General features: G+C 48.1%; 3 protein-coding genes across 7 annotated transcripts; 1 reads left to right on the forward strand and 2 right to left on the reverse strand.

Annotated features, from left to right (window-relative positions):
- The first annotated feature begins 3,012 nt into the window (after nucleotides 1-3,012).
- Nucleotides 3,013-3,614, forward strand: Sfta2 (surfactant associated 2). Its single transcript, XM_076857993.1, has 3 exons — nucleotides 3,013-3,073; nucleotides 3,299-3,387; nucleotides 3,528-3,614. The coding sequence occupies exons 1-3, from the start codon at nucleotides 3,013-3,015 to the stop codon at nucleotides 3,612-3,614; spliced, it is 237 nt and encodes a 78-aa protein (XP_076714108.1).
- A 3,911-nt stretch (nucleotides 3,615-7,525) lies between these two features.
- Vars2 (valyl-tRNA synthetase 2, mitochondrial) lies at nucleotides 7,526-20,184 on the reverse strand. 4 transcript variants are annotated; one of them, XM_076859008.1, is made up of 30 exons: nucleotides 20,162-20,184; nucleotides 19,367-19,594; nucleotides 19,165-19,246; nucleotides 18,944-19,044; nucleotides 18,604-18,725; nucleotides 18,429-18,495; nucleotides 18,235-18,332; nucleotides 17,303-17,384; nucleotides 17,040-17,159; nucleotides 16,523-16,634; nucleotides 15,511-15,599; nucleotides 14,619-14,709; nucleotides 14,273-14,400; nucleotides 14,052-14,155; nucleotides 13,547-13,628; nucleotides 13,153-13,229; nucleotides 12,996-13,071; nucleotides 12,622-12,727; nucleotides 12,353-12,423; nucleotides 12,123-12,248; nucleotides 11,835-11,939; nucleotides 11,618-11,686; nucleotides 11,436-11,514; nucleotides 11,187-11,314; nucleotides 10,904-11,056; nucleotides 9,772-9,978; nucleotides 8,782-8,893; nucleotides 8,449-8,624; nucleotides 8,191-8,319; nucleotides 7,526-8,098 (listed from the first exon to the last, which is right to left on the reverse strand). In XM_076859008.1, exons 2-30 carry the CDS (start codon nucleotides 19,565-19,567, stop codon nucleotides 7,997-7,999), a joined length of 3,195 nt encoding a protein of 1,064 aa, XP_076715123.1. In that variant the 5' UTR covers nucleotides 19,568-19,594; nucleotides 20,162-20,184; the 3' UTR covers nucleotides 7,526-7,996. The 4 variants fall into 4 exon arrangements, with proteins under 4 accessions (XP_076715123.1, XP_076715122.1, XP_076715124.1 ...); XM_076859007.1 differs by having other exon boundaries at nucleotides 20,103-20,181; XM_076859009.1 differs by having other exon boundaries at nucleotides 19,367-19,496; nucleotides 20,103-20,168.
- Nucleotides 20,185-20,329: 145 nt separating this feature from the next.
- Nucleotides 20,330-26,451, reverse strand: Gtf2h4 (general transcription factor IIH subunit 4). Of its 2 annotated transcripts, XM_076859011.1 has the most exons (14): nucleotides 26,272-26,451; nucleotides 25,530-25,672; nucleotides 25,146-25,250; nucleotides 24,316-24,447; nucleotides 23,977-24,073; nucleotides 23,795-23,883; nucleotides 23,340-23,451; nucleotides 23,115-23,183; nucleotides 22,856-22,939; nucleotides 22,521-22,653; nucleotides 22,194-22,324; nucleotides 21,505-21,552; nucleotides 21,277-21,355; nucleotides 20,330-20,653 (listed from the first exon to the last, which is right to left on the reverse strand). In XM_076859011.1, the coding sequence occupies exons 2-14, from the start codon at nucleotides 25,667-25,669 to the stop codon at nucleotides 20,481-20,483; spliced, it is 1,392 nt and encodes a 463-aa protein (XP_076715126.1). In that variant the 5' UTR covers nucleotides 25,670-25,672; nucleotides 26,272-26,451; the 3' UTR covers nucleotides 20,330-20,480. The 2 variants fall into 2 exon arrangements, with proteins under 2 accessions (XP_076715126.1, XP_076715127.1); XM_076859012.1 differs by lacking the exons at nucleotides 23,977-24,073; nucleotides 25,530-25,672; nucleotides 26,272-26,451 and having other exon boundaries at nucleotides 25,146-25,246.
- Nucleotides 26,452-27,907: the final 1,456 nt, after the last annotated feature.

A 27,907-nucleotide genomic window follows, 5' to 3' on the forward strand; every position in this document is an offset into this window, starting at 1 on the left:
TTTCTCTACTTCACTCCATACACAGCAATTAATTTGGGATGGATGGTAGACTTAAATTTGAGAATTAAAATGATTTAAGTTTCAGACTGAGGCTTAGTGGCCGAGCACTTGCCTGGCATGTGTGAGGCATTGGGTTCGATTCTCAGTATCACATATCAATAAATAAAATAAAGTTTCACTGACAACTAAAAAGTTATTTTTAAAAAAATGGTCAAGTTTCTGAAAGAATGCATACATCAATGTTTTCATGACAGGGGATGCTGGGGGGCAACTTAGGCAAGTACAACATTCACCAACATAAGAAAAAGTTGATGAATGGAAAAACAGTAAGATGGGCCTTTGTTGGTTTTGTTTGTAGTTTGTTTTGGTTTGAGTTTGCGGGGCTGTTTGTTTGCTTGCTTTTGTTTTTTTGTTTGTTTGTTTGTTTGTTTGTTTTGTTTTGTTTTTTGTTTTTTGTACTAGGGATTAAACCCAGGGGTTCTTTTCGACGAGTTTCATCCCTAGTCCTTTTATTTTTTATTTTTAGACAGGGTTTCACAAAGTTGCTGAGGAAGAGAGGCTTTTGTATAGCCACAATAAGCCCTGGAAAACTACTGGGCTCCACTTAGAGCACAAGAATCCCCACTCTGAGCCAGCAGTTGAGCCTAAGTTCTCTAAATGGATGAGTTCTTCATGAACTAGCAACCTACGCCCCCCCCCCAGAGTTGGTCCTCAGCTCAGCCCTCCTCAAAACAGGCAGTCCCAATTATACTATCCTAAGGTTCTCTTCTCACTCCTAAAAGTACAACTACTGAGGGTCAGAACATAGAGGTCCCTCAGGAAAGCAGGATTTGGGAGTTGATGATGCAAGGAGAGATGATCAGGCCTGGGGACTGTGCACCTGACCTTCAGGCGACCCCAGGGTGGAGTGGGAGACTGGATACCTGAGCTATCTTGTTACTGCACTGGGTGGGGGTGGGACCAGGTAGGTTTTACCACTCATCATGCTCCACAAATACTTGGAGTCAAACTGGCAAGAAAATAGTTTTATTCAAAGCCAGCTTTGAAGGAAGATAGAGGAAACTTTTATGTTTCAAATCACCATCTTCAGAAAATTTAAGAGCCAGGAAAGCTTTTATAAGCAGAGGCAGCAAAATAGAACAAACAACAGGAAATAGACATATGTAGATTAGCTAGACAGTGTGACCAAAGAGTAAGTCGGTAGGGCGCAGGGTAGTTTATATTCTCAGTGTAAATAAGTTTAAAAATTAAAACAATTTGGAGCTTTAATTCTCCGTATGAGAGATTTTGAGTCTGTTTCAATCTCTCACCTAGTCAGCTGCAGCATGCAAAGCTTCCTGTCCCCTTGGCAGAGAAGGGGCAAAGGAAGAAGAGGTACACCAGGAAAGGCACTTGTCATGTTCAGGCACAAAGTACATATTTCTGAATTCCAGAAGTTCAGCTTTGGGGCTGAGTCTGCGGTGCAGGCATCTACCACTGCTGAGCTGTGGATCCTCGGGCATCCTATCTATGTCTTAGATTCTCCTCCTATAAACAGGGGTGATCTGGGACTCACTACAAAGGGTCATTATAGAGTTGAGGATATAGCTCAGTGGTAGAGCACTTATCTACCAAGCACACGGCCCTTTCCCAGCATCACAAAATAAATCAAAGGGTCATTATAACTGTTAAAGGAAATAGTGTTTGTAATAAGCCTAGCACACAGTCATTTTGGCTATGGTTATGTGAAAGAGGGGAACACCGGCTGGGAAAGAAACAGGGTGCTTCTCTCTCAGGAAGGTCCAGACACCCTAGTGTATCTCTCTGTGTCCACCCTTCTTCCCCTCCTATGTCTGCTGCTCTTTTTTGCCCATTTTCCTTCCCACTGGGTCTTCCTGCTTCTCAAGGAAGCGTGTGAGTCCCTGGAGGTCTCACTGCAGGTTTAGGGTGCAGTCTCTCTCTCTCTCTCTCCCCCCCGCCCCAACTTCCCTCCCTCTCTCCAACTCCCCTGGTCTTGCTTTGCTTTTGGCTTCTCTCCCTGACTCTTCCCAGTGGTCCCTCTGCCTCTACCCCTCAGCACTCAGTCCCACTGTTTTTGGAGGAGCAAAGGGTGACACAGGGAAGAGACAGGAAGATGCAGATCCTGTGCCCCTGTGTGATCAAGTGGGTTTAGATGTCACTTGAGTGTCAGTCTGTTGAGCATGTTCCTGTGTGTCTAGCATCATGAGGGACTAATCCCTCTGCTACTGACCTGCTAGGTGACTTTAGCAAGTCATTAACCCTCTCTGGGCAGTTAGTTTCCTGGTTTTTAAAGAAAGGCAGTAAACTAGATAGGCCCCCAGCTCCCTCTGTGCTTGCCCTTCTGCCTGCGTGCCTGTGCTCCTGGGTCTTGGTTGGAGTATGTAGTATCCCCAGAAATGGGGGAGGATAGTGGATGAAATGTGTCTCCACCTGAGTATCTAGGATGCTTTAGAGCAACTAACTCAAAACATTCAAAGATGAAAGTTTACCCATTACCCCATTATCCTCACCTAGAAAGCAGGATACCTGGGCTTAGGAAGAAGCCAGGCTTAATCCACCCCTCCCTTTGGGGCCCACATTCCTGAGCCCTTTGGTGGCAGGAATGATGACAATTAACAGTAGTTAATAATTAATCCCTAATGAGAGGCTGGACCTGGGTGGGATCCAGACACCTGCAGGCAGGACACCTCCCTAGGTCCCTGCTTCCCTCTCCATTTCCCTCTTCCTGCCCCCCAAGCTTGAAGACATGGAGAAGGGGTGGGAGACAAGCTGCACTGCACACAAACAGATCGCACCACTGGATCTCCAAGGGAACCACTCTACTTTCCCCAAGAGCCCAGTGAATGGCCCTCTCCAGGGTCCTCAAAACCTTCCTGAGAGAACTGGAAAATCCAGTTGCCCAGACCCCCACACCCTTTCTGCCAAACACAGGTGCTAAGGACTGAGGGTAAGGAGAGGCCACCTGGGACTTCAGATATCTCTTCCTTACAATAGAGTTGTAAGGTGGCTACAATGGGGTCTGTGCTGCCCCTCTTCCTCCTCCTGGCCCTTCTTGGCAGCTCATATGGAGCAGGTGAGTGCTAGAGGGTGAACACCTGGGTCCTCAGGGCAAGGAGAATCAGAAGAAGGTGAGGGGGACTTCTTCGCCTCTGGGGAAATAAAAATGGAGGCACCTCAGTGCTGAGCTTCTGAAAAAGCAGGATGAAACCCTGCCCCAAGAGGGAAAGCATATCACAGGAGGGTGCCTGCCTCCTTAAAGGTTCACTGCTCTGACTTCTGCTTCCTTTTGGATCCCCAGGGCCAAGTGTGACTTTGCAAATGAAGCTGAAGGCATTTTTTCCGGCAAATGTCTCCCATGACTCCAGCTTCCCGGAATTGCTCAAGAGGGTAGAATCTGGGGAGGGGAAAGTATGGGGCTATCTGTTTCTGTGAGTCAGTTTAGGTATCTCTGCAGGGGTCTGGCTGTCTCAAGGGTGAGAGTAAGGAGCCATCCTAAACCTCATCCTCTATCCCTTTCTGTTCCCCAGCTCTGCCTTCTCCTCCACCTCCCATCAGAGACCAACGTCACCCTCCATCATGAAGGAACCCCGCACAACTTCATCTGCAAAACCTGAAAATAACTGAAGCCTTTGTTGGCTAAGGGAATCAGTCCCCTGGGGTGCAAGGTCATATCCTGACCCTGACTTCCAACAGATTCTTGTCCTGCTGTGTGCCAATAAAATGCTATATCCAATGTCTTGACTTGACAAATCCATGAATACAGGGAGGCAGAAAGTGGGTGTTGGATGCCCAAGTCTCTAACCCTCCCCACGCCTGAGCAGAGTGTTCCAGGATGAACTCTCAACACCACAAAGGTCTAGAAGGAATCTGAGGAATTAATTAACTATTAGGCATGGGCACATGCGCGCATACACACACACACACACACACACACACACACACACACACACACGAACACACATTTCCAGCAGAAGTCTTCAGAACACCTGGGAATAAAGGAAAGTAACAGTTATCAAATTATTTATTCCAGTTGTTTATTCCAGGCCTCATGCTTTCCCATGTTAATGCTTGTGACAATCTCAAATGTAGCCTAATAGTATTGTATCCTATTTCACAGATGAGCAAAAAGAAGCTCAGAAAAGACAAATCACTTGCCCAAAGTTTAATAGTAATGGAGAGTTCAAGCATCAGCCAGATATCTTGGTTTAAGCAACATTTAAATTTCATCTCTTTTGGATTAAGCTTTTAGGGCCCAGGAATATCAGACAGATATGTGGACAGAACACCCCTAGGACATGGTCCCCTGGCCCAGGGATCCACACAAGCTAATAAGGATGAGGACAGAGTGGGAGACAGCTAAGAGAGGGACAGGGGCTTCAGCTCCAAGAGGTTGGCCGACCTGGCCCAAGTAGTGGGACCCATGTTAGGTGAGCTTGTGCCAGATAATCACATGAATCTGTGGTCACACAGGACTCCCTGAGTCCTAAAAGGTTTTTATTTTCTATGAGCCTCCAATTCTTTACCCATAAAATGGGGACAACAAAAGTGCCTGTGCCATAGGACTGTTGTGAGGATTACTTGGATAAGCTCCCTGGGGACATAACAGAGCATATCACACAACCATGCCCATGTGGGCATAGTCAGAAAGTACTGTTTTACCTAGTCACTTCAAGAGTTCAGAGTCCTTTACATTCTATTTTCTTGATACAGGCATTCATATAAGTCCTCTCAAAATGATTTGGGTTTTGCCTAGAGCAACGTTACACACCAGTAATCTCAGCTACTCAGGAGGCTGAGGCAGGAAGATCTCATGTTGAAGGCCAGTCTCAGCAATTTAGCAAGACCATCTCTCAAAACAAAAAATAAAAAGGGCTGGGGATGTAGCTCACTGGTTGCTCAACTGGGTTTCTTACCACCTCTCAAGACACAAGTTTGAAGCCCAAAACTGACTCCTTATGGGTGTTATGATTGCTTCCTCTCTTCCCCAGTACCTGCCTCTGCCCACCATCTCCACCCAGCCACCATCACCACCATATGAAAGGAGAGTCTGGCTTCCCTAGAAGGTGATGGGGAAGACAAGAGTTGAATAGTGAACATACCTGAATATGATGAAGCATAGAAATGGAAGAAGAAAACAAAAACAAGTTCCTCTACTGTCCTTTTCAACTGTCCTGAGACAGTTAGCCCTGAGAAGAGGTAGCCAGGGGGTCCCAAAGGAAGCCAGTGTTTCATGACACCTGAACTAGTGAGCAGGTGACCCCCATGGTCCAGATGTACACATTCCCAGCCAAGTTTGGGGACTGCATGTCTGAATCCCTCTCTTGAAGAAACAGATAGCAAACTATTCCCCAACCAGGTTCCTAGATCTCAGGGCCTAGAATCACCAGGGCATGGTTTCCAGATTCTTTTCTTCAAGAATTATCTTCCTAGATTGGAAACTGAGCAGTACAATGAAGAGAATGCTTTGGATTTCACTGGAACTGGGGGTGGCAGAGATGGCTAGCTATCCCCCTAATAGTCATTCTCCTCATTTTGGACATTCACATACATCTTAGTTGGGGCACATAGCTCATTATGTTACATTTCCCAGCCTCCCTTGCCAATAGATATGGCCATGTGGTTAGGTTTGTCCAAGAGGATGCAAATAGAAAGGAAGTGTGTAATAAGTTGAAAGAAAAGGGCTGCCACTTCAGAGAGAAAAAACTCAGGTTTTAAAACTGCCTACAATACAATGTTTTTTCCAACAGAACTTTTTTTTTTTTTTTTTTTTTTTTTTTTTTTGGAGGAGGGCGTACCAGGAATTGAACTCAGGGGCACTCAACCACTGAGCCACATCTCCAGCCCTATTTTGTATTTTATTTAGAGACAGGGTCTCACTTGAGTTGCTTAGTGTCTCAAGATTGCTGAGGCTGGCTTTGAACTTGTGATCCTCCTGCATCAGCCTCCTGAGCCACTGGGATTACAGGCATGCACCACCACACTCATCTACAAAGAACTTTCTGTGGTGACGGAAATGTTTTATAACTATGCTGACCATGTAGTAGCCACTGGCCACCTATGGATATTAAACAACTGAAATGTGACTAGTGTGACTAAGGAACTGAATGTCTCATTTTATTTCATTTCAATTGTAATAAATAGTCAACCATTTTGGACATTACAGCCTTGAAAGATCCTGAGCCTTCCCTATTCCTCACTGCCTCCCTCAGCTGCTGACTTCACCTCCCTGAGCCTCCCTGAGCTGGCTGTGCCCCACACACTGGCCTCCTTGCTACTCTGAGCATCCTGGGCATGTCCACACAAGCTCTGGCTTTTCACATCATCTAGAACATTTTACCTGAGACATTCACTTGGCTAATTCCCACACCTGCCACAAGTCTTTGCTCAAACTTCACTTTCATAAGATCAACCCTGCTCCCCCTATTTAATATTACAGGGTTGCCTCCTACACAACACTTTCAAGTCCCTTTACCCTATTCTACCCTTTCTTCCCCTATTAGCATTATAACTTTCAAAAAATGCTGTATCATTTACTTATTGACCCATGACTTATTTCTGATAGGTACCAGCACATAGTAGGCATCAAGAAAAACTTGTCAAAACTGGGAAAAAGAAATAGGGGACTGCTCACCCTTCTTTCTCTCTTCCCTCCAGGGAGGGACACAGACATGGTGGTAGGAGCTGGAGCAGATCTTGGACACAGTTAGAATGCATATCAGAATGGTAGGAAAATAGGATTAAAATGGACACGGACTCCCATTATTGCAAAACTTTTCTCTACTTATGCCCAGAAAGAGAAACATCCATCTTATCTAAATCCCCATTAGGAGGTTTGGTTCCAACATCCAGAAAGGACCTGCAAGTTATAAGGTTAAATAAATTGGTTTAAATCCCTATTGATACCTTGGATAAGTTACTTTCAGTCTAAGCACGTTTCTTTATCTCCAGAATGAAGCTAACGCCCACTTCATGAAGTGCTTGGTAGGATTAAATGGTATTATACCTGGAGCACCATGGAGGACCCAGCCCATGATCAACTTGCCACAAATAGCAACTTAGAGCTGCTGAATAGAATGCAATTTGGGTGCAGAAGGGCTAGTACTTCTAATTCCACTGATATGAGACAAGGGTGTTTGGGGTGGGTAGGGTGGCTAGTTGTGTATCTGCACATAACTCAGTCAGGGTTTGAGCACTGTGACTGTGGTGCTCAGGTCTCAGTTGCACAAAAGGTAGAAGGCACATAACTCCCAATGCACCCTACAGCCCTGCAGGCTGAAGGAAGTTCTTGCAGCAGCCAGGACACTGCCAGTGGGTTGGGCCATGGTCATTGAGCCTGTGCCTTGCCCCACCACTGGAAAGCTTCCCTCAGCAAGATAGGTGCCACCCAGCACCCATACTCCCATGCAGTCAAAAGACCCAAACTAACAGGTAGCCTTCATCTCCAGACCAGGCTGTCAGGGAATAATGGACAGGCAAGAAAGTCACCATTAAGGGAAAGAGGAAAAAAGGACCACAGGCAAATGTGTTTGGGATTTTATTTTATTTATTTATTTGTTTGTTTCAGTACTAGGGACTGAACCCAGGGGCACTCCATCACTGAGCTACATCTATAGCTCCTATTATTATTATTTTTTATTTTGTGACAGGATCTTACTAAGATGCCCAGGCTGGCCATGAACTTGCAATCCTCCTACCTCAGCCTCCCTAGTAACTGGGATTACAGGTATGTGCCACTGCTATCTGACTCTTGAGATTTTAAAAGTTTATCTGAATTCCTCATTCCCAAATGTCCTGGCTAACCATGAGCAAGTGTAAGGCTCAGGGGGTAACCCGTGCATCTTGAGGATACCAGTCATGGTGACCAGGCCAGTCTGCTTCCTCATTTACAAAATGGGAAAGGTGGACCACTAGTCTGAGTTCCCATCAGACCCTAACTACTGACAGATCTGCTGTCCCAGATACATGTCTAGGAAGAAGGACTGACAGGGCTGGTGAGTTAGAGCTCAGAGCTCCTGGGGCTAGGAGACTCATTCATCAGCTGCTGGAGGTGAGAGGCTGCCTGGTCCAGTTTTGACAATTCCAGGCGGAGGGAGGAAAGCTGTAAGAGGAGAAGGTGAGGATACAGTTCATTCTCCCAGCCCAAGCTCCCTTCAGAACTCAGGTTTCGAGGGTGGCCACCCCAAGCCTCACCCTTCGCTGCCTCTGGGTCTCTGCCTCCCCTTCTGATGAGGTCCGGGCCATGAGGCCATCAAACTGCTTTTGCAACTTGTGCCTTCGGGCAGCTAGCAGAGGTAACTGGGTCTGGGGGTCCACCAGGCCCTGGGGAAGAACAGGGAAAAAAGGCTGAGACATCTGCAGCTTGCCCAGGCTTCCACCTTCTCCACCTCTTCCTCAGTTGTTCCCTTCCACCCAGCATTCTTCTCAATCGCTCCAGGCCCCTCTGGTCACCTGAAGCTCCATGTAGACCTGGATGGTGTCACTGAGTGGGGCCTGGGCCCAGCCAGAGGGAGCTGCTGCATCTGGTGGTAGGAGACCAACAGCCCCACAATGGCCCAGGGTGCCCAGGGGCTCCAGGAAGGCCTGGAAGAGACCCTGCTCCCCTGGCTCCGAGCTCTGCAGCAGCACTGGAGAAGGAGAGAATGACACGGCTCCAACATCAGCTGTTCCTGCCTCACTTTCCATCCTGTACATCCAGACCCTGGGGTCTGACCTCCAAGCTGTTCTCTTCCCCCACCAATCCCTTCTTCCTGCAGACACCCAGGTATTCAGGAGCCACCTCACCTCGAGGCCGGGCTTTGGTGAGCTGGTAGGTGGCTCGGAGAGCCCTCAGCACCTGCACAGCATCCTGCACCTTGGAGAAATGTCGCTCAATTTCGGGCTGGCGCCAGTGTTCCTGGCAAGGGGGAACCAGCATTGGCAAAGGGGCTCCCAGGAGACTCAGCGTCAACATTCCTGGCTGTATCCTCACCCCATCCATGCCCACCCATCTCCGTAGGGCAACTGATCTGTTCTCAACAGCACATAAAATGCTCCACTTCCAGGAATATGGTAGCAAGTGAGGAGCCATCTAAGGTTTGATGACTATTTAGTTGCTCTGACTGAAGATAGCCAATAACCAAACCTAAATTAAAATTTAAAACACTATTCAAAATTCCAAATAAATACCAAAATAAACTTTAAAATAATTTTTGGGTGAATCTGTAGTGCTTATCATTCTTAAGTTATGAAAGCTACTGAGATAGCTGAACATGGTTGTGCACGCCTGTAATCCCAGTGGCTCAGGAAGTTGAGGCAGGAGGATCACAAGTTTAAATCAGCCTCAGCAATAGCGAGGTGCTAAGCAACTCAGTGAGATCCTGTCCCAAAATAAAATACAAAACAGGGCTAAGGATGTGGCTCAGTGGTCGAGTGCCCCAGAGTTCAATCCCATTACCCAAAAAAAAACTGCTGAAATTATGTTGATAATCTATTACTACCTCATCTAACCTTTATCACAACCAAGACATATACTATTACTATCACCAGTTTAAAGATAAGGGAAACTGAAGCACAGTCACATAGTATTAGTCTACCAAAGGTCCTGCTCTTGACCATTATGTTAACACTGCTCCTCAAGACCCTAGAGTTTTACCAGCAATCTGGCAGGAACCATCCTCCCAAACACTCACAGAAAGAACAAGCCACACAGCAGTAACCCCACAGTGAACCCTATAAGGCTGCTCCCAACTTTGATCAGGAGTCCCATTCCTAGGTACCATGTCTGTGACTCACCAAACTGCAGGCACTGGGGTAAGGGGCCACAGAGACACTGGGGGGAGGGGGACTGCCAACCCTGGGAGGCAGCCTCTGCCAGAGCTCTTCAGCCAGGAAGGGCATCAGTGGGGCAAGGAGGCGGAGACCAACATCTGCGCAGGAGAACAGGACCTGAGGAGGCTCTGAGGGGCGGGGTATGTGTGACAGCACTGGCTTCACAGCTTCCTAGGGAGGAAGTCAAGAGATCAGAGGATAAGCCACAGACACATCCTTCCCCCACAGTTGCTAGCATACCCGTGGGGAGCTCTGGGAGCCAGCAGAAACAGTTCCTTGGAGAGAGGGACAAGCAGGAGCACCTAGCATGTCTGAGACCACTAGCTATCCCTAGACATATACTAGGGAACATGAAGAGGGGAAATCCAGGACAGTAATTCTCACCAGTAGGCAAGAATAAGATTTCTGGGAGATGTGTAGTTTGGGGAAGGGGGAGAATCAGTTTTTAGCTTATTCAACCTCATTGTATTTTTAAATTTTTCTTATTTACTCATTTATTTATGAGGTGCTGGGAATTGAGCTCTGAACCCTGTACAAACTAGACAAACACTCTACAATGAGCCACATCATCAGTCTTAATCTTATTTTAATAATGTTAAGAAACAGTAAGCTACTACTTGGTCCACAGCCAGCAGCATCCCCTGGGAAAAGAAATGAACATTTTCAAGATCCAGCCTAACCCACTGAAGGAGCAATGCTGGGTGTGGACAGGAATCTGTGGTGGGACACTGAGGCAGAATCCCTGGTCTACAACTCTCTCCTCCCAGGCCACTCACAGCACCCAACCTGCCCATAGTCTAAACAAGGCAATCATGGGGGGGAAAAAAATTCCCCTTGCCTTCCAACACTGATTTGTGAAACTTTTTTCTAGAAGTCTCCCTTCCTCCTATCTTGCCACAGCAAGTGTCTGGCTTGACAGTGGCTGTGCTACACAGGCCAGTTCCAAGGAAGATGGGAACTAGGAACCCCCTATCTGAGGAAACAGTAAGAATTTGTTAACTCATTTTTGGCCACTGGCCCCAATTTCAGCAGAAATTAGCAAGAGTGCCACTCACTGGAATACTATCATTGGCTAAGCCTTGAACTGGCCACTCACCAGGTAGACATCACAGAGGTCATGGAGCCAGAAGTGATGCAGGGTGTGAGTGACGAGTGAGAGCTCCCTCGTGAGGAAACCCCGCTCACACTCCTGGGCAGCAAGGGCCAGGCGGCTGAGCATCCAGGTGTCCATGGGAGAGGAGGGAGAGATCTGTGGGCAGAGGGAGATCAGGAGCCAGATGGATCGACCTCCCACTCCCCTACTTCCTCTCCTTGGAGGTGCTCCTTCAGCCTTTGGATATGAGACCTTCCCCACTCCATGCACCACTCCTATATCTCACATGCTCTGCAGGCTGAGGTACAAAGTTCTCCCCTAGGGCATTGAGGATAAAGCGCAGGGCATTCCAGATCTTGTTGCAGAAATGGCGGCAGCTTAGGACCTCAGAGACAGACAGGTGCAGGTCGCCCCCTGGAGGGAAGAGAACAAAGGAGTTTTTATATGGGCAGCAGCATGGGAAATCCTAGATCCTGCCTGCCTCTCTTCACAGGTATCTGGCTGCCTTACGCCCAGTCCACCACCCCAGACTCACCCAGGGCTCCATGGGAGCACAGTGCAAATCTCAAGGCATCTGTCCCACACTCAGGGATCCCATGAGGAAAGTCCTTTTTCTGCAGAGGAAAAAGATGGTGACAGATGTTACAGGGCTAGAAGTATGGGCTGCAGAGGAAACCCTTGAACTAGAGGCTCAGATGGGCAGGCGTGGCATCTCACCTGTGCTGCAGCTGCAATGGCCAGCTCTGCAGGATCCAAGTTCCCATCTCTCAGCTTCTCCTGTAGCACCTGGGGATGCATGAGGAAGCCACTGACCTAGGTCAAAAGCCTGCCCCCATTAAGACTCACACCTGCCGTCCCTCACCCCTCTTGTCCCTTCCAGCTGGTCCCTCTCCTCACATTCCCCCAACTCCCAAGCCAGGGCATTCATTCTCACCTGTAGCTCCACCCCACTGATGATGTCCCGTGGGTCCAGAACATTCCCCAAGGACTTGCTCATTTTCCTGCCCTGCCTGTCCCGAACCATGGAATGAAGAAGTACCTAGGGGGATAGAAGAGGTCAGCAGAGGAGCTCAGATCTTTCTGGCCTCTATATTTTATGGTTAGGGTAGGCAGTGGATCAGAAAAAAGGGAACACAGAAAATGTATCAGGAGCTAGAAGGAAGGAGAGGTTTGGGGAAACCTGGGGATCTACAACAAGGGAAGGGCATTAAAAGACTGTTACCTTGCTGAAGGGGAGCTGCCCAGTGAGCTGGGTCCCCAGCATGACCATGCGGCCCACCCAGAACAGCAGGAGATCACTGCCGGTTTCCAAAAGCGACAGTGGGTAGAAACGAGCAAGGTCTGGGTTCTAGGAGGAAGAGATAAATAGATAAGAAGCCCAAGCTTTCGCCTGGACTCTTCTCAACTCTGTGGGGGCCCAGCTGTCCACCTTCTTCATTATCTCCACCTCACCTCTTGGGGCCAGCCCAGGGCAGAAAAGGGGAAAAGAGCTGAAGAGAACCATGTGTCCAGGACATCAGGGTCTGGGAAACAGAACAGGGTTTGGGGACAATTGGAACCTCAGCATCTAGCACCTCAAACCACCGATGCCCACCCTTGCAGGCCAACACACCCCAGAGACCAAGGGGCTTACTTGTTACTCCATTTCCAGCTTGCCCAACCCCACCTCTCCAGCTGAAAGACCCAGCCATCCTGCCCTTCCCTCAGGCTCAAGCACTCACCCCTCTCCAGGGTCAGCTCTGCGCCTGGTCTCCCTGTCAGTTCTGCTGCTGCCTCTCTGGCCTCAGCCTCTGAACGTGCAACCACCCAACAGTCCTCCCTGTCATCCTGAAAAATTAGGGGGTGGGGGAGAGCGAGGACAAATAACAATAGACAGGCATAAAATGTCTCTTAGTCTTCATGTTCTCTCCAGTGTCTTAGAATGACTGGTCCCCTCTGGGCGGTGAGAGGAAGAAACTCCGGTTCAGGGAGCCTTTGCCACATGAGGCTACATGACCAAGACCATAAAACACATCAAGAGGCAGGTGCTGGGACTGGCAGTCCTCTGACTCCTGGCTATGGCTCTTTCCTCCACACCCATCTTCCTCCTACCAACCTTCACATGCTCCCCGATGACCAAGTAGGCTGGAATCTGATGACCCCACCACAGCTGCCGGGAAACACACCAGTCTCTGCCAAGAAGAGAGGACATCAGTGATGTTTCAGCATATGAAGAGGATCTCCATCTTCACGAGAGCTTCTCTGACCCTTACCCAATGTGGGCAAACCAATGCTGCCAGCTCTTCTGGTGGAAGGAGGGAAACAGCTCCAGGACCCCGGACTCCACAGCCTAGAAGGGAAAAGGCCTTTAACCAATGCTCCCCTTCCTGTATGCCCACACCTCCTGGGATGAGACAGGTTGCCTCTGAAGTGTTTTTAAAACTCAGAAAGGACCTCAAAAGCTTTCTGAGGAGATTCTGGGCTTGAGTGAGACTACAAGCCAGCCCTCCATGGGCCATCTTGTCTCTGTCCCACACATCACTCCCCTCAATTACCATAGCTATAGATCTTTGGGGCAGGAAGTTCTCTGGCCTCTAGTTTCTTCAACCCAATTATCAGAGAGCTCCCCATTCCCAGGGCCAGTTGTTCCTCATACTGCAGCCTCACCTTGGCAGCTCGGTCCCCCATTTCCTGGCAGCGGACAAACCACTGGCTCTTCAGTAGGTATTCTACCACGTCCCCAGAACGGCTGAAAGGTAAACAGTGATCCCATCATTCTGCAAGCCCTGCACCTTCTCCCAGGGACTCTACTCCATGCCAGGCCCTCAGTACTGAGGATACAGCGATGAATAAAACCAACAGAGTACCTGTTTTTTGTTTTCTTACTCCAGTACTGGTTGGGGGGGAGAGGTTCTACCACTGAGCTACATCCCCAGACCTTTCTATTTTTGATTTTGAGATAGGGTCTTACTAAGTTGCTAAGGCTGCTTTTCAACTTGCAATCATCCTGCCTCAGCCTCCTGAGTAGCTCAGTTCATAGGAATGTGCCACCACATCCAGCTCAGAACCTGTATTCTAACAAAGGGTACAGGGCCCATCCCGTTGACACTCTTAATCTTCATCTACTCCCTTTTGGGCATGGCCCTTAGTAAAGGAGTTAAAGCAGGACTACCTGCAGATTGGCAACACCATGGGGTGTTCCTGGAGACCCCGGAACAGGCCCCGCTCCCTCAACATAGACATAATCTTTTCCCGGGCCACAAATCTGTGAAGACCCTGGGGAGAAAATGGAGACAGCAAACATTAAAGGCCTTAGAGAAACAAGAAAATGGGAAAGGAAGGCAGGGCAGAGAGTGCCCCCAGAGGATGGATTAACACCAAGATTGGTCCCACCTGCAGCCAGTCCCCACAGAGAGAAGTCATGGTCCCATCCTCTGCAATGACACTCAGGGGACTCAAGCCATGTCGGGCCCCCATCTCAGCATCAGAAGGACTATGAGCAGGAGTCACCTTCACTGCCCCTGGGGGAGCACAACTGCAGTGAGCACTGATCCTGACCTTGGCCTTTGGTTTTCCAGATGCATCATCACCCACACCTCCCCATGCCTCCCATCTTCTGTCTACCTCCTGTTCCTTCCCCTCTACCCATTCAGATTTCACTCCTCTACTTTCTTCCTTCTCCTAGTTCACTCCCCTCTCACCCAGGGCACCTCCCTCCCAACCCCTGGCCTCTGCTCACCTGTGCCCATATGTGGCTGAACAGCAGTGTCTGTGATGAGGGGAAGAAGATGTCCTGTCAAGGGATGGCGAAGCTGTCGTCCATGTAGATGCTGAAGGGAAGGGATAAAGATAGGCAATCAGGAACAGGGATCGGCACATGTTACGGAAGGACAGGTCTGGGCATGAGAAACTTGGGAACAAGAGGATGGAAACCAGAAGGTAAAGAACTAGAGCAAGGTCAGCCAACTTTTCTTTCAGGAACCAAACAGTAAATAGTTTAGGCTTTGGAGCCAAGAGGAAAATTTAGTCTCTGAGCATCAGTTAAAAAATTTAGAAAAAGGGGAGAAAAAAATTAGTCTGAAAAATTACTCCATGCTGCCACTGTCAGTGTGGCAAAATTAAATGAAACTAAACACAATTAAATAAAATTAAATACAACAGAAGCCATAGATAATACATAAACAAATCAATGTTGTTCATACAAAAATAGGCAGCAAGCTGGGCACAGTAATGACCTGGGAGGCCAAGACAGGGAGATCACAAGTTCAAGGCCTACCTTGACAATTTAATGAGACCATTACCAACTTAGTGAGACCCTGTCTCAAAATAAAAAATAAAAAGAACTGGGGGTTGTAGCTCAATGGTGAAATGCCCCTGGGTTCAATCCCCAGGCAAAAATAGGCTGTAGCTAGATTTGGTCGATGGGCCACTATATTCAACACTAAGAGCTGAGAAAAAGCACAACATGAGAAGGGAACAGGGTCACAGCCACTGCCAAGCTGGGTTAAAAGAAAAAGTCTTACAAACAGAAGTAGGAAGAGGAGAGTAGAAGCCAGCATCTTCAGAGAAAGGAGGGTTAACCATGGGGGCAGGAGGGCTATTGTGCAGGCAGCACATTTTGTATTAATTACTGTGTATCTGGAGTCCTCAGGGTGAATGGCCACAGCCACATCTCCAGGCAATGTCTCTGGCCTCGTGGTTCCTACTATGACCTCTGCATCTGAAGACAAAAACATTCAAGCACTTACAGTTGGTCATTACCCTCACCCTTCACTCCCAACACAATTAAAGCTAGGAGAACTGGAATTGGCAAGGGAAGGAAGCAGACAAGGTCAACAGGCCCTTCGAAATAACAGAGAATTAGAAGGCATGTCTACACGAGCCCAGGTTTCCTGTAAGCACATGACCAGAGGCCTGAGCGGTACTGGTACAAAGGAATCCTCAATAACTAGACAGGAGAAGTGGGGATAGCATTAATAAAAGCAATCAGAATCCTGCTGGGCGCCCAGAGGACCTAAGGGTGTCTCAGATCCTAACTGTAAATGCTGTGCCTTCTCCATGGCTAGGGCCAGACCCCCTGCAAAACACTTCCTCAGATTATTCTGCTCATCTCTCTCCCCCTTTTCTGAACTACAACTGATTCTTTGTCTCTTTCCTGAGTAGCAGACTCCTGCAAAATTACACTAAGTTCCCAAAAGGCAAGGCCAAATATGCTTTTCTTTTCCTTTAATTTTTTTTTTTGTAGTTTTAGATGAACAGCGTGCCTTTGTTTTATTTCATTTTTATGTGGTGCTAAGGATTGAACCCAGTGTCTTACACATACATGCTAGGCAAGTACTCTGTCACTGAACTACAGCTCCAGCCCTCTTTTTTTTTTTATGCTTTTTTTTTAGTTGAAGAACACAATATCTTTATTTTATTTATTTATTTTGATGCAGTGCTGATATAACCCAGTACCTCAAATGTGCTAGGCAACTGCTCTACCACTGAGTTATACCTCCAACCCCCATATATGCTTTTCTTAATCCCCATAGTACCTAGGTAAGTGTCCACAATGGTGCAAACTCTCCTAGGGCACCACACAGCCCAAGGGGGGCTGGAGGAAACAGGAAAGTGGGCAATCCTTCAGAGGAGCACACTTACCAGCCTCTCCATCCACAGGGAAGGCGACAAAAACAAGGAGACCAAAAGACACAAGAGTGGGGCAGCCGGGCAGTCGGAGCTCCGTGCGGCCTGGGAGGGACCGACTCTCCACCTAGAGAGGTCAAGGCAGCCTCTCTGTAAAGCTCACACCTAGAATTCCTCTCCCCATTGATATTTATGCCCCAACCTCCCTATAATCCATCTAAATCCCATTCAGAAGAGCCACCTCCCTTTACCCTCACCCAGGGTAATTTTGTTAGAGTAAATATTCACTGAGCACCTAAGCACAAATTCTTATCTAAACTTTACAACAGTCCCACAAGGCAGGCATTCCATCTCTCTGATTTATAGGTTAAGGAAGTAGAGACTGAAAGAGGCTAAATAGCATGCCAAAAGTCACATAGCTGGTTGTGGCAGATTTGAATCCAAGCAGTCTGGCTCCAGAGTCTGAGCTCTTAACTACTTGCCTACCCTGCCTCGGAGCTCTCACAAACCTGCTTCTCTTCTTCTGCCTCACCTCAATATCCGAGATAGCTGATCTTAAAGCACACGACCAGTTGACAAGCTGACGGTTCCGGTACAACAATCCTGCATTGTAGAGTCGCACAAAAGCTTCGGTCACAGCCACTGAGGAGCCCTAGAATGACCTGAGTGTCCACATCTAGCAGCCCCTTCTCAGAATGTCTCCCTTCAGGGACCTGGTCACTTCTACTTCCCTTTCCCAATATACTCAATAAGCCCCTTCCCACATCCACAGAGACCCCAGTGTAGGACACTCACAGCATCCATGGTAAAACACTCTCGATCCCAATCCAGGGAGGCACCCAGAGCACGCAGCTGCTCATAAATCTCTCCTCCTTTCCTGCACCCAGAGAAATACCTGTCAGCAGACATATCCCAAGCACCTTCTAGGTACCAGGCCCAGTGCTGCCTCCACCAACACCAAGTATTGGAGGAAAACAAAAGTGCGTATAACACAAATCATCTGGCCTCTAGAAGCTGATGGAAACAGACCCACAAACCAAGTGGAGGGCTTTCTAGGACATTAAAAGAAGCATAACAGAGGAGGGGAAGCCAATCTGTGGAAAATCCAAGAAAGCTGCACAGAGAAAACAGCAAGTGCTAAAAGACCTAGAAGAATGAGAAAAATTTTAAGGGTCTGGAAGTTGGGAATGGGCAAGTAGGAGAGGTGATGAAATCTAAGCAAGAGAAAGTGAGAAAGTGAGATAAGAAGACAGATTATATATATATACACACACACATACACAAACATCTAAACAAATATACATACAAACACATCTTTTTTTTTTCTTTTTGATACTGGGGATTGAATCCAGGGACACTTTATCACTGAATCACATCCCCTGCCCTTCTTATGAGAATGGGTCTCACTAAGTTGCTAAAGGGCTGCTAAATTGCTACAGCTGGCCTTAAACTTGCAATACTCCTGCCTCAGCCTCCTGAGTCACTGGGATTACAGGCATGCTCAGCTCAAACATATACATTCTGATGTATATAAAATACATACATATACACATACAAAGCTAAGAGACTTCACCCAATACTAAGGGGTTTCAGAGTTCCCATCTCTGAAAAGTGAGAACTGTGTTGAGATGAACTGAGGTCTACAAGTTAGGAGAGACAGTAGTGGAAAACCAGAGCTCAACCTGCCAACACTGGGTGGCCCCTGCAACCCAGATCATCACACTCACGCCTCCTTCCATTGCCACACCACCCTAAGGAAGTCTTCTCGGCTCAGCTCGTGTTTCCTCACTCCCTGCTCCTTCCACAGTTGTTTCTCCACCACAGCCTGCAGCAGGTGTAAGGCAAATGCATAACAAATCAAGTTGTTTTTGGAGAAGATACCACTTTTGCCTGAGAAAAGGAAAATGACAAAAAGACCTACTTGTGTAGCAATTCCTGCATGATCTGAGCCAGGAACCCACAGCACTTGATCTCCCCGCATCCGGTGCCTGAAACAGAAATACCCTCACTTGAGACCCTGAGTTCACATGGTTATTTTCATTCATTCCTGCACTTTTTATTTCCCCTCCAAGAACTGCAGTCCCCATTCCCCTCACCAGCGCACGAGGGCATCCTGTATGGCCACTGTGAGTGCATGGCCGATGTGCAGGGAACCAGTGACATTGGGAGGTGGGATACACATGGAAAAGGTCTCCCCTGTAGTCTGGGGCAGTTGTGCCTAGAAGAAAGTCAAAGGAGAGGACTGGATATTACCTGGGGCAATAGCACCCTCTGGTGCCTCCAATGCAGAAAGAACTTCTAGGAAATAACAAGAAAATGTGAGGCCAAAAAAAGAAAGCTATGAAATATGAGCTCAATTCAGAGGCTATTGTGCCCAACCTCAAAGGCCACTCTGTCCTTGGAACCATTTAGTAATCCTCTGTTCAGGACACTAACCTGGTATTCTGGTTTGAAGAAGCCCTCTCGCACCCACCACGGGTACCAGGCAGCCTCAACATATCGGGGGCTGTAAGCAGGAGGCAGAGGTCCAGAAACATCTGTGGAAGCAGAAGGGCAAAAGAGAGTCCACTAACTATTGAACTTTCTTCCAGGTTGCATTTCAGCAGACCAAATGGGCAACAAAAATATGAGAGATGGCCTTCAGATTCCCTGGTTACCTTTCTTTTCACCAGGTTTTGTAGGGATTTCATACAATAGTATCTCTTTAGGACTCCAGGCTTTAGTGGATTCTGCAGATGACTGGTGGGATGGAACAGAAAAAGAGTTTGTAATTCCCAGTATACCTCAGCCATCTGGATCCCAGTCGTCTCCTCCAGCCCCCTTCCAAGTTTCAAACCCAAGGACAGACCGACTTCTAACCTTGCTCTTCCCTGCAAGTCCAGCCTCCAGGGCCGCCTGCTTCTCCCGCAGACGCTTCTGTTTGGCTTCACGGTTCCTCCGGGAAAGGGAAGATCCATAGGGCTCTGACTGTGTAGAAAGGGAATGGGGCCTAGGGAGGCCCCATGAGGGCCTCAGGCCCCATAGTGGTGGTCGAAAAGAGGTCAGAGGCAAATGAGGCATGAGGAGTGTTTGGGAAGAGGTCAAGATCTGTTTTGGATAGACAGAGAGCACATAAGGACTCGGGGATGCTATAGAGTCACACCCACCAGTCATTCCCTTATTTCCTGCCTCCTCCTAGCAGTGCTCTCTCATTCTCTCTCCTTCCACACAACTCTGCCTCCTTAAATGCCTGCTCCTGAAGTGCCTGAGTACGTTGTATCATTGTATCGAAAGATACCGGACCCTGCAGTCATGGAGACTAGGGCGCTTCTGGAGCAGGGTCGGAGAGTCTCTGCCCCTCGACCTATGCATCTGCGACACGACGCTGACCGCTGACACAAGGAACAGAGAGGTTTCAATAGTTTGAGAGGTGATGAGCATCCGCGCGCCTAGGAGCGGGTAAGAAGCCCTGCCACAGACACTAGGCTCACCGCCTGCCTTGGCGCCACCCATAGATCCCCAGCCCCCGCGGACCAGTCCTTCCGCTAGGCCCACATTGTGCGCCAGACCCCGCTGCCCCTCCCACCTCCTGGGAGACACCCCATTGCACGCTCACCCCCGCGACCCCACCGCTATCCCAGGGCACCCCGCGGTGGCAGGCGCCGGCGTACGGACCCCGGAACGTGGCCGGCAAGCCCCGCGCACTAGGAGGCGGGGCTCCGCGAGGCGCATGCGCGGAAGCTGTCCTCCCGCCACCTGCAAGGCTTATGGCAGCCGGAGCCAAGGAACCGGTACTGTGCGGCAGGGGAAGCCCGCGAGGAAGCGACGCGAGCCAGCCGCAGAGCTCATTTACACAATTTTATTAAACAAGATAAGCCCTGGCGTGTAAATAAAAAAACACCTGAGTTGTGAGGCCGCGCCCTCCGTCACACGGCCGTCTTGCCCGCCCAGCCCGGTCCCGCGCCCGCCCAGGTCCGTGGTGGATTAAGCTCTTTCAGGAGCTGTGCTTCTGCCGCTTCCAGAAGCGCTTCACGTCACTGTGCCCGGCGGGGGTCACCACCATGAGTCGTTTAGCCGAGTTCTCGAACACGAGCACTCCCAGCTCCCGTGCGTGTGCCAGCAGCAGCTCAAAGTCCACTTGCGACAGGAACTGGTTATACAGGACACCTGGGGTCGCAGGACAGGAGGGAAAGAGGGGAAGAGAATGAGGCTGGAGACCCTTTATTTAGTCCCAGGAGTCTTAAGGCAACCTCTGTGCTTGCCCCACAGCGATTTTTAAAAACAATTGTCTATCCTTGTCTGCCCAGGGCCTTAACACTAGTATTCTCCAGCCACATTCAGAAAGTCAGAAAGTCAATATAAAACAATAAGAAAACCCGTGAAGGTCCATGAAACCCAGGAAAATGACTGAATTAAGCCTCCCACTTTCTCAGTCTAATCCACACTGCACTGATTTGGATCAATTTTTTTTAAAAAATATTTATTTTTTAATTGTAGATGGACACAATACCTTTATTTTATTTATTTATATGAGGTGCTGTGAATCGAACCCAGGGCCTTGCACATGCCAGGCAAATGCTCTACCACTGAGCCACAACCCCAGCCCCTGGGTCAATTTTTTTTATTGCTACTAATTCACCTCTGCCACACTCCATCCCCCAAAAAAGTGTCTTGCCAGATTTTCTCTCCCTTTCTGTGCAGTGCACAAAAAATGAAATGCACAAAAACTCCTCTGCTCATCAAGACTGCCATTCCTTTGGCCAATGACTTAAACTCAAGAAGCCACTCACCCTCAGTGAACCGTAGTCTGTCCCTTTCTAGCTCCCACAGACGAATCTGGTCAGTGATGGTAGGGGGCAACACAGGGGTCTGCAGGAGCAAAGAGTAGGCTGTAGGGATTTAAAAAATACTGCCCCAAACAACCCCAGCCCCTCTAATCATCCCCAAGATTTGGACCCTTTTTCTTTTCCATCATCTGCCAGGTGCCAGCCCCCTGGCTTATTGGTACTTGTCCATACCTGTTTGAGCATCACTGGGTGAGCCCTTGTCCTTAGGAAATGGATTATCTAGGAAAACAGACAAAAATGAGATGAGAGTTCAAGCGAGAGGGCAGAAAAGTCATCAGAGCTCTCACCTGTCTCCGAACACTCTTAACTCTACTTAACTCTACTCAACCCATTCCTGTTCAGCTGTTATCCCAAATTGCTGCTCCCACTGGTCATGTCTGCTATTCCTTCTCTGGCACATTTGCTCTTTCCATAGTCTTATTTGTTCTTTCTTTAAAATAGCAGTAGCTACTATATTTTGAGCACTTACTGCTCAACAGACTCCAAGTTAAAAGCTTTACCTCTAGTCTTCCACTGAATCCTCCCAATAACCCTGTGAGCTGAGAAATATCACTACCATCTGAGGAGACTTAGACTCAAAGGTAAGGCAACTATGATCAGTTTACACAGTTAGAAATAATGGTGCTGAAGCACAAATCCAGAGCTATACCTTCTCCCTCCATGTATTTCTCCCTCAAGGGTCTCCCTATTCCCACAACTAAGGCCTTGATTTCTCCTTACATTCCTTGTGCTCAAATACAGACAACTCATCACCACAACTGTGACAGACTTGAGGCTAGCCTTCCATGATGGGCCACTCTATATCCCAAGGCCCACACACAGCCCATCTTCACACCTCTGTTTCCCCCAAGTGGGGATACCTGCTGGGCTGTGATGCCACTGGCAATGGCCTGCTGCACACTCTCCCGGGTCACCTGTGCCACAACCATGTTGGGGAAGCGATAGAGCATCTCAGAGAAGAGGGCAATGAGGGCAATCTGCAGCTCCGACTCTGACCCAGGGATAGGAAGAGAAGATAAGGAAGCTACCCTCATATTCGGACTCCCTTGAGCCCTTCCCTCAAACATGAGGAGAAATATCAGAAAGCTCTGTAAACCACCAGTAAATGTAAACATAAACTGCATCCCCTCCCATTTCCTTCCCCTCCCACCCCACCCTTAATCTGCTCTCCCTCTGTCCAGTCTCACCCGTGTAGGCATATAGTCGGTAGTTGGTTTCCACAACAATGAAGCCTGGCTGATGAACAGTGCCCCCAGCCCCAGAGACACCTGATGAGAGATTGATGGCCAGCCGTGTGGGATAGTAACGTCGAGATTTCCTCTGGGAAGGACAAAGGGAAAGACAAAGGTCACCTGTCAGTTGCCCTACATCTTCCTGCTTGGGACATCAGATCCCTCCCAGTGCACAGAGCCTCAACCTTCAACTTCCTCCCCAAGTGACCCAAGTACTCAGTCCTGGCAACTGTTTCCTGCTGGTGCCAAGACCCAACTTCCCTAGAAGCCATGTAACTGGATGTTCATACCTTCCTCTGGAAAACAAGTCCAAACTCTCGCAGATGTTGCAGGAAATTCAACAGAGAATCACTCATACCCTCCACAGAGTAATCCTGGGGAAAAGGTAACACCTTTTCAAAACACATCTCTTCCTCCCTCCCTCAGTGCCATAGACTCATTCCCTCCTCCCCCTTCTCTGGTCGTCCTGTGTTCCTTCTTATTCTCTCACTCTACTGCCCCAACCTGACTTCCCCTTCCTATCTCCTTGTCCTCTAGCCCTTTACTTACCTTGCCCAGAGTAGAGAAGCTGAGCTGAAAGAGGAAGGAGAGAATCTCCACTAGGTCCATACCCCGGCTCTGGGAAGAAAGGGACAGAAACAAATGAGAAATGGGAGGGGGAAAATGAAGGAGAAAGACAGGGAAGAAAGAATAGAGAACAGTCTATGGGTGGTTATCTCTCAGTGGGATGTAAGAAGATCAAAGCATACTGGCAAGGAGCCCTGGCCTCCTCACCTGGGCTGTCTGCAGATACTGCAACATAAAGTACCAGAGTTGGGCAGGTGTGTCCAGCAAGAGGAATTGGAAGCCAGCAGAGGTAATGCAGGGCGGCTCTCCAGGTTCAGTACTAGACACAGAGAGGGACAATGACAAAGATATGCATAGAAAGACTACCATCTCCACATGTCCTCTTTTTTTTAAATATTTACTTTTTGGTTGGACACAATATCAATATCTTTATTTTATTTATTTATTTTTATGTGGTGCTGAGGATCGAACCCAAGGCCTTGGACGTGCTAGGCAAGCGCTCTACTGCTAAGCCACAACCTCAACCTTCCATGTGTCCTCCTATGCTTCTTCTAGGTATCTCTGGATATTCAATCAACTCCCTCCAATCCTGACTCACCCTGGACACTTATTTTATCAGGGCCCCAAGGAGATGGCACAACAGCTCCCTCAGGCTTCCTCACCTCTTCATGAGCCCAGCCTGGCTGAGGAGCTGAGCCAAATCCTGGCTGACAGCTGCACTGGGAGAGCCCACCATGAAGTGTAAGACCACCTAGAAATGGAAGACAACAGAGAGACCAAAGTATCCACAAACCACAGGAAGTAGAAGCACAGTAGAAATACATTTAGATGCCCATGTCCTCACCTCCCATCGCTCCTCAGCGTACTTGTCAAGTGAGGGAACATCCCGGGCATGCTTGTCCGGTCCCAGTTGACTTGTGTCATCAGACCAGGCCTTCCCCCTATGGCCAGGATATGCCAAGAATAAGGAGGCCTATCTCTTTCCTGCTGCCCTTCAACCTTTCACACCTTTAATACATCCTACATCCTACATCCTACAGCCATATCTGGTCCAACTTATTCCTGAATGAGCTCCCAAAGGTTCCAGGACCCTAAGGTTCTGAGGCAGTTCCTCAGAAGTTCTCCTCCAGCATGTAATTAGCAGTTCCCTGGCCTAGTTTAGGAAGAGACGGAAGTAACATACCCACCCAGAAGGGCAATGCGGAGATTCTGGCGAAAGATGGGGTTGAGAATAAAGCCCTGAAGACCACCAGGGAGCAGCTGGGTGTGCCAGATGCGGAGGCCACTCAGCAGCCCTGTACTTTCTTCCTGAGCCCTGGAACAGAAGTAGAGAGGTGAGTAGGGTGTCTGAAGAGCAAAAAGAGAGCCATAAAGGCCTCCATTTCTGCCTTTTCTGAACTGGTGATCCTTGAAACAGTTCTACATAGTCAAATTGTGCCTTCTTTTTTTTTAATACATATATTTTTAGTTGTTGAGGGACCTTTATTTTATTTATTTGTACGGGTGCTGAGAATCGAATCCAGTACCTCATGCATGCTAGGCAAGCACTCTTACCACCGAGCCACAACCCCAGCCCAAATTGTGCCTTCTTAAGATAAATGTCTTCACTGAAATGCCTAGCAATCCACAAGAGTCTCATTATTGACATCCCAATTCTCCAAGAAGGAAAATATAGCACAGTTTCCAAAGTTTATTTAATGACAAGTTTTGCAATACACCCATTAATAAATTAATATTTCCTGGAGGGATTCGGGGTGTAGCTCAGTGGCAGAGCACATGCTTAGTGTGCATCTCAAGGCCCTGGGTTCAATCCCCAATGCCCAAAAAATATATATATGCATATGTGTGTTTATGTGCATATGTGTATGTATGTGCACATACACATATATATGTATATGTGTGTATATATATGTCTATATATAAAACTTCTTGAAAGTGTTCCAAAGAACAGGAGTTTGGGAAATCTAGAGGTTGAGAAATTTGCGTTTGGCTGAGAATGCAGTAGAGACTCACTTGCTGAATTCCTTCTTCACCCATAGGGCTACAGCAGCTTGTGGCAAAGGCTGCTCCAGAAAGAGCATCCGCATCACCCAGTTTTTAGCTAAAGATGGGAGCTCCCTGTAGAGGGTAGAAGTCAAACATTAGTATCAGAAGCTGTCCCATTACTGAATCTCTGCTTTCAACTACCTCTCAAACATCTCATCTCATCCCCATATCTTTACCAGTCCTGTTGCCCACACAAGCTCCATCTGTTTTGGCCTTCCACATTTGGGAGTAATCTCCAATACCCCTCTACCATCACTAGGCCACTAAGCTTCTACCCATGATAATTATTCCAGTCTGAAAGCCCTATTACATTTCCCCACCATGATTCCTGACACAAAGAAGTCTCCTCACCTAAAGACAGCCAGACACGTGGCAGGATGCCCATACAATCGGTCCAATACCCCAGGGCTCAAGCCCCCTAAGAATTCCTGTAGATTTCTGCATTGTAGGTGTACTCGATTCAGTCCACCCCTTGCAGGGGTGCTCTCCATCACCTGAGGGATGCAAATGTTAGACACACATCCAACATGATCCATGCCAGTGTCACCCCTTATCTTTCTGTTTCCAGATCCATCAGCCCATAACCCCATCTTTTCTGAGGTTTCCTCTCCCACATCACTTATCTCTTATTTCTATCAAACTTCACCAACCTCCAACCTCCCTGCCTTTCCTGCTTCCTTATCCCAGTTCTGCCCTAAACTCCAGTCTTCCCTCAGTTGTCCTTCTCTCAAAATTGCCGAGTACTTGAAAAATCATTTGGTATTCCAATGACTTGTCTCATCTTTGCTAAGCAGAGACAAAGAGATTTGTGTACACCCAGTACTATCCCCGCTTCTCTTCTTCTCCTCCTAGCCAGATCACTCGACAAGCCCCAACTCTGTCAACCCTCCCCAAATGGCAATAAACTGCCTCTTCCCTCCATGCTTCCCAAATCTAAACCCACCTCTATCTCCCTCCCTCCCCAAAGTCTACTTCACCCTCTCACTGGGAACCACACCGTCCAATCTCCTAACTTCTCGCCTCTCACTCAACTGTCTTCATAACCCTGGCCCTCTTGGGCCCCTTCACCACTATGTCGATCCCCCTCGCGCACCCCGGGTCTTGAACAGTTGCTTAATCAGAGCCAGTGTCTCTCATTAGCTTCCAGAGAAAGAGGAAAGGATGGTGAAAAAAGCGAGAAAAAGATGCGCGAGCGAAAAACTTCAGACAGGAGCCCAGTGTGAAATACTCATAAGAGAAGCAAGAGGAGGGAAGGAATGGAATGGAAGAGTGGAAAGGATGAGAATAGGGGCTGCACTTGCCCGCCGCGAGGCATTCTGGGAATTAGAGTCCTATCCTTGCCCGTGCTGGAGCAAGTTTGAGGAGTGTCTGACTACAACTTCCGAAAGGCACCGCGGGAAGACGGGGAGGAGAGTGGCTGTCTTTTAATTGACAGAACCAGGAACACCAGAAGCCTGGGTACTTCGTTCCGCGGCATTCTCGACCCAGGCTGCTAACGGCTGGTCTAACCGGCCGGAGCAGGAGGACCTGAGGGTAAAAGTAGCCTGAGGGCTTCCTGTGGGAGGCGCGCTGAAATGACCCCGTTGCTTGGACTGCAATAGCTGGGCTCCTTGAGCTTAGTTATACCATAAAATTGGTTACTGCACATGTAGAGCATTGTCACCAGTTAACGATCTAATGCGCCTTACTTGGCAAGTAAGTACTCAATAAATCTACATTTCTGCCTCCGCCGCGCTACCAATCCCTGTGTAGTTAGGGATTGATACATGGTTTTTGTTTTGTTTTTGTTTTCCCTGTACTGGTGATTGAACTCAGGAGTGTTATATATTCAGCTATATATATATAGCTGGGTTTTATATTCAGCCGCCCCCTCAACCCTGTTTTGTTTTGTGCGGGGCGGGGGTGGGGGTTTGTTTTGTTGAGAGGGTTTCTCTGAATTGTCGAAGCAGGTCTTGAACTTGTGGTCCTTCTGCTTCCAGCTTCCCAAGTAGATGTGATTGCAAGAGTGCGCCATCACACCAGTTTTTTGTTTTTTGTTTTTTGTTTTTTGTTTTTTTTTTGGGGGGGGGGTGTTTGTTTGGTGTTTTTTGTTTTTGTTTTTGTTTTGTTTTGTGGTTTTGAGGATTGAACCAGGGACGCTTTGCCACTGAGCTGCATCCCCAGCCCTTTTTATTTTTTGAGACGGGGTCTCGCTAAATTGCTGAAGCTGGCCTGGAATTTGCCATCCTCCTTCCTAAACAACCGCCCCCCCTCCAGTCGCTGGTGTTTTAGGCGTGTGCCACCCGACTCAACTCGAACACAATTAGTAAAATAAAGCAGTTGTTTCTCTGATTTGATTTATGAGTTCTGCAGGAAAGTCAAAGGAAAGCCTTCAGCCTAAACCAGAACTACGTTATTTCCCCAAAAATTCCTATAAAGCAAATTCTATTATTCTCACTTAACAGAATAGAAGGCCAGAGCCCAGCGAAGTTAAGAAATTTGCCTACAATCAGACAGCTAGAAAGTAAATCTGGGATTTGAAGTGCATTTGCCAGGGACGGTTTACCAAAATGGTAAGGGCTGTAAGACTTAGTTACACTTTGTAGCACATGTGTTTTGTTATTCCCTGTTTCTTTAGCAGTCAGTGTTTTAAGTTTCTCAAAGAACAGCACAAAGCTGACAGTGCTTCTTTATGGCAAACACTAAGTAAGGTTATAAAACAAATTATACAGTCTGGGGAGAACTGTTTG

The sequence above is a fragment of the Callospermophilus lateralis genome, chromosome 6 (assembly GCF_048772815.1).
Source record: "Callospermophilus lateralis isolate mCalLat2 chromosome 6, mCalLat2.hap1, whole genome shotgun sequence".
NCBI classification, from domain to species: domain Eukaryota; kingdom Metazoa; phylum Chordata; class Mammalia; order Rodentia; family Sciuridae; genus Callospermophilus; species Callospermophilus lateralis.

Bases quoted from the DNA above. Each gene is read 5' to 3' on its own strand.
- Sfta2 (XM_076857993.1), top strand. From the start codon at position 3,013: ATGGGGTCTGTGCTGCCCCTCTTCCTCCTCCTGGCCCTTCTTGGCAGC. The intron at 3,074-3,298 runs GTGAGTGCTAGA...TTGGATCCCCAG, and splicing joins TGGCAGCTCATATGGAGCAG to GGCCAAGTGTGACTTTGCAA. The intron at 3,388-3,527 runs GTAGAATCTGGG...TCTGTTCCCCAG, and splicing joins TCCCGGAATTGCTCAAGAGG to CTCTGCCTTCTCCTCCACCT.
- Vars2 (XM_076859008.1), bottom strand. From the start codon at position 19,567: ATGCCTCATTTGCCTCTGACCTCTTTTCGACCACCACTATGGGGCCTG. The intron at 17,385-18,234 runs GTGAGTGTGATG...CTCTGGGTGCAG, and splicing joins GTGTGGCAATGGAAGGAGGC to GAAAGGAGGAGAGATTTATG. The intron at 11,315-11,435 runs GTGAGTCTGGGG...TCTTCCCTCCAG, and splicing joins GTGCTCCCATGGAGCCCTGG to GGGGCGACCTGCACCTGTCT.
- Gtf2h4 (XM_076859011.1), bottom strand. From the start codon at position 25,669: ATGGAGAGCACCCCTGCAAGGGGTGGACTGAATCGAGTACACCTACAA. The intron at 23,452-23,794 runs GTGAGGAAGCCT...CTCTGTGTCTAG, and splicing joins CAGGCTGGGCTCATGAAGAG to TACTGAACCTGGAGAGCCGC. The intron at 21,553-22,193 runs GTATCCCCACTT...CTGTTTTCCTAG, and splicing joins GTGGCATCACAGCCCAGCAG to ATAATCCATTTCCTAAGGAC.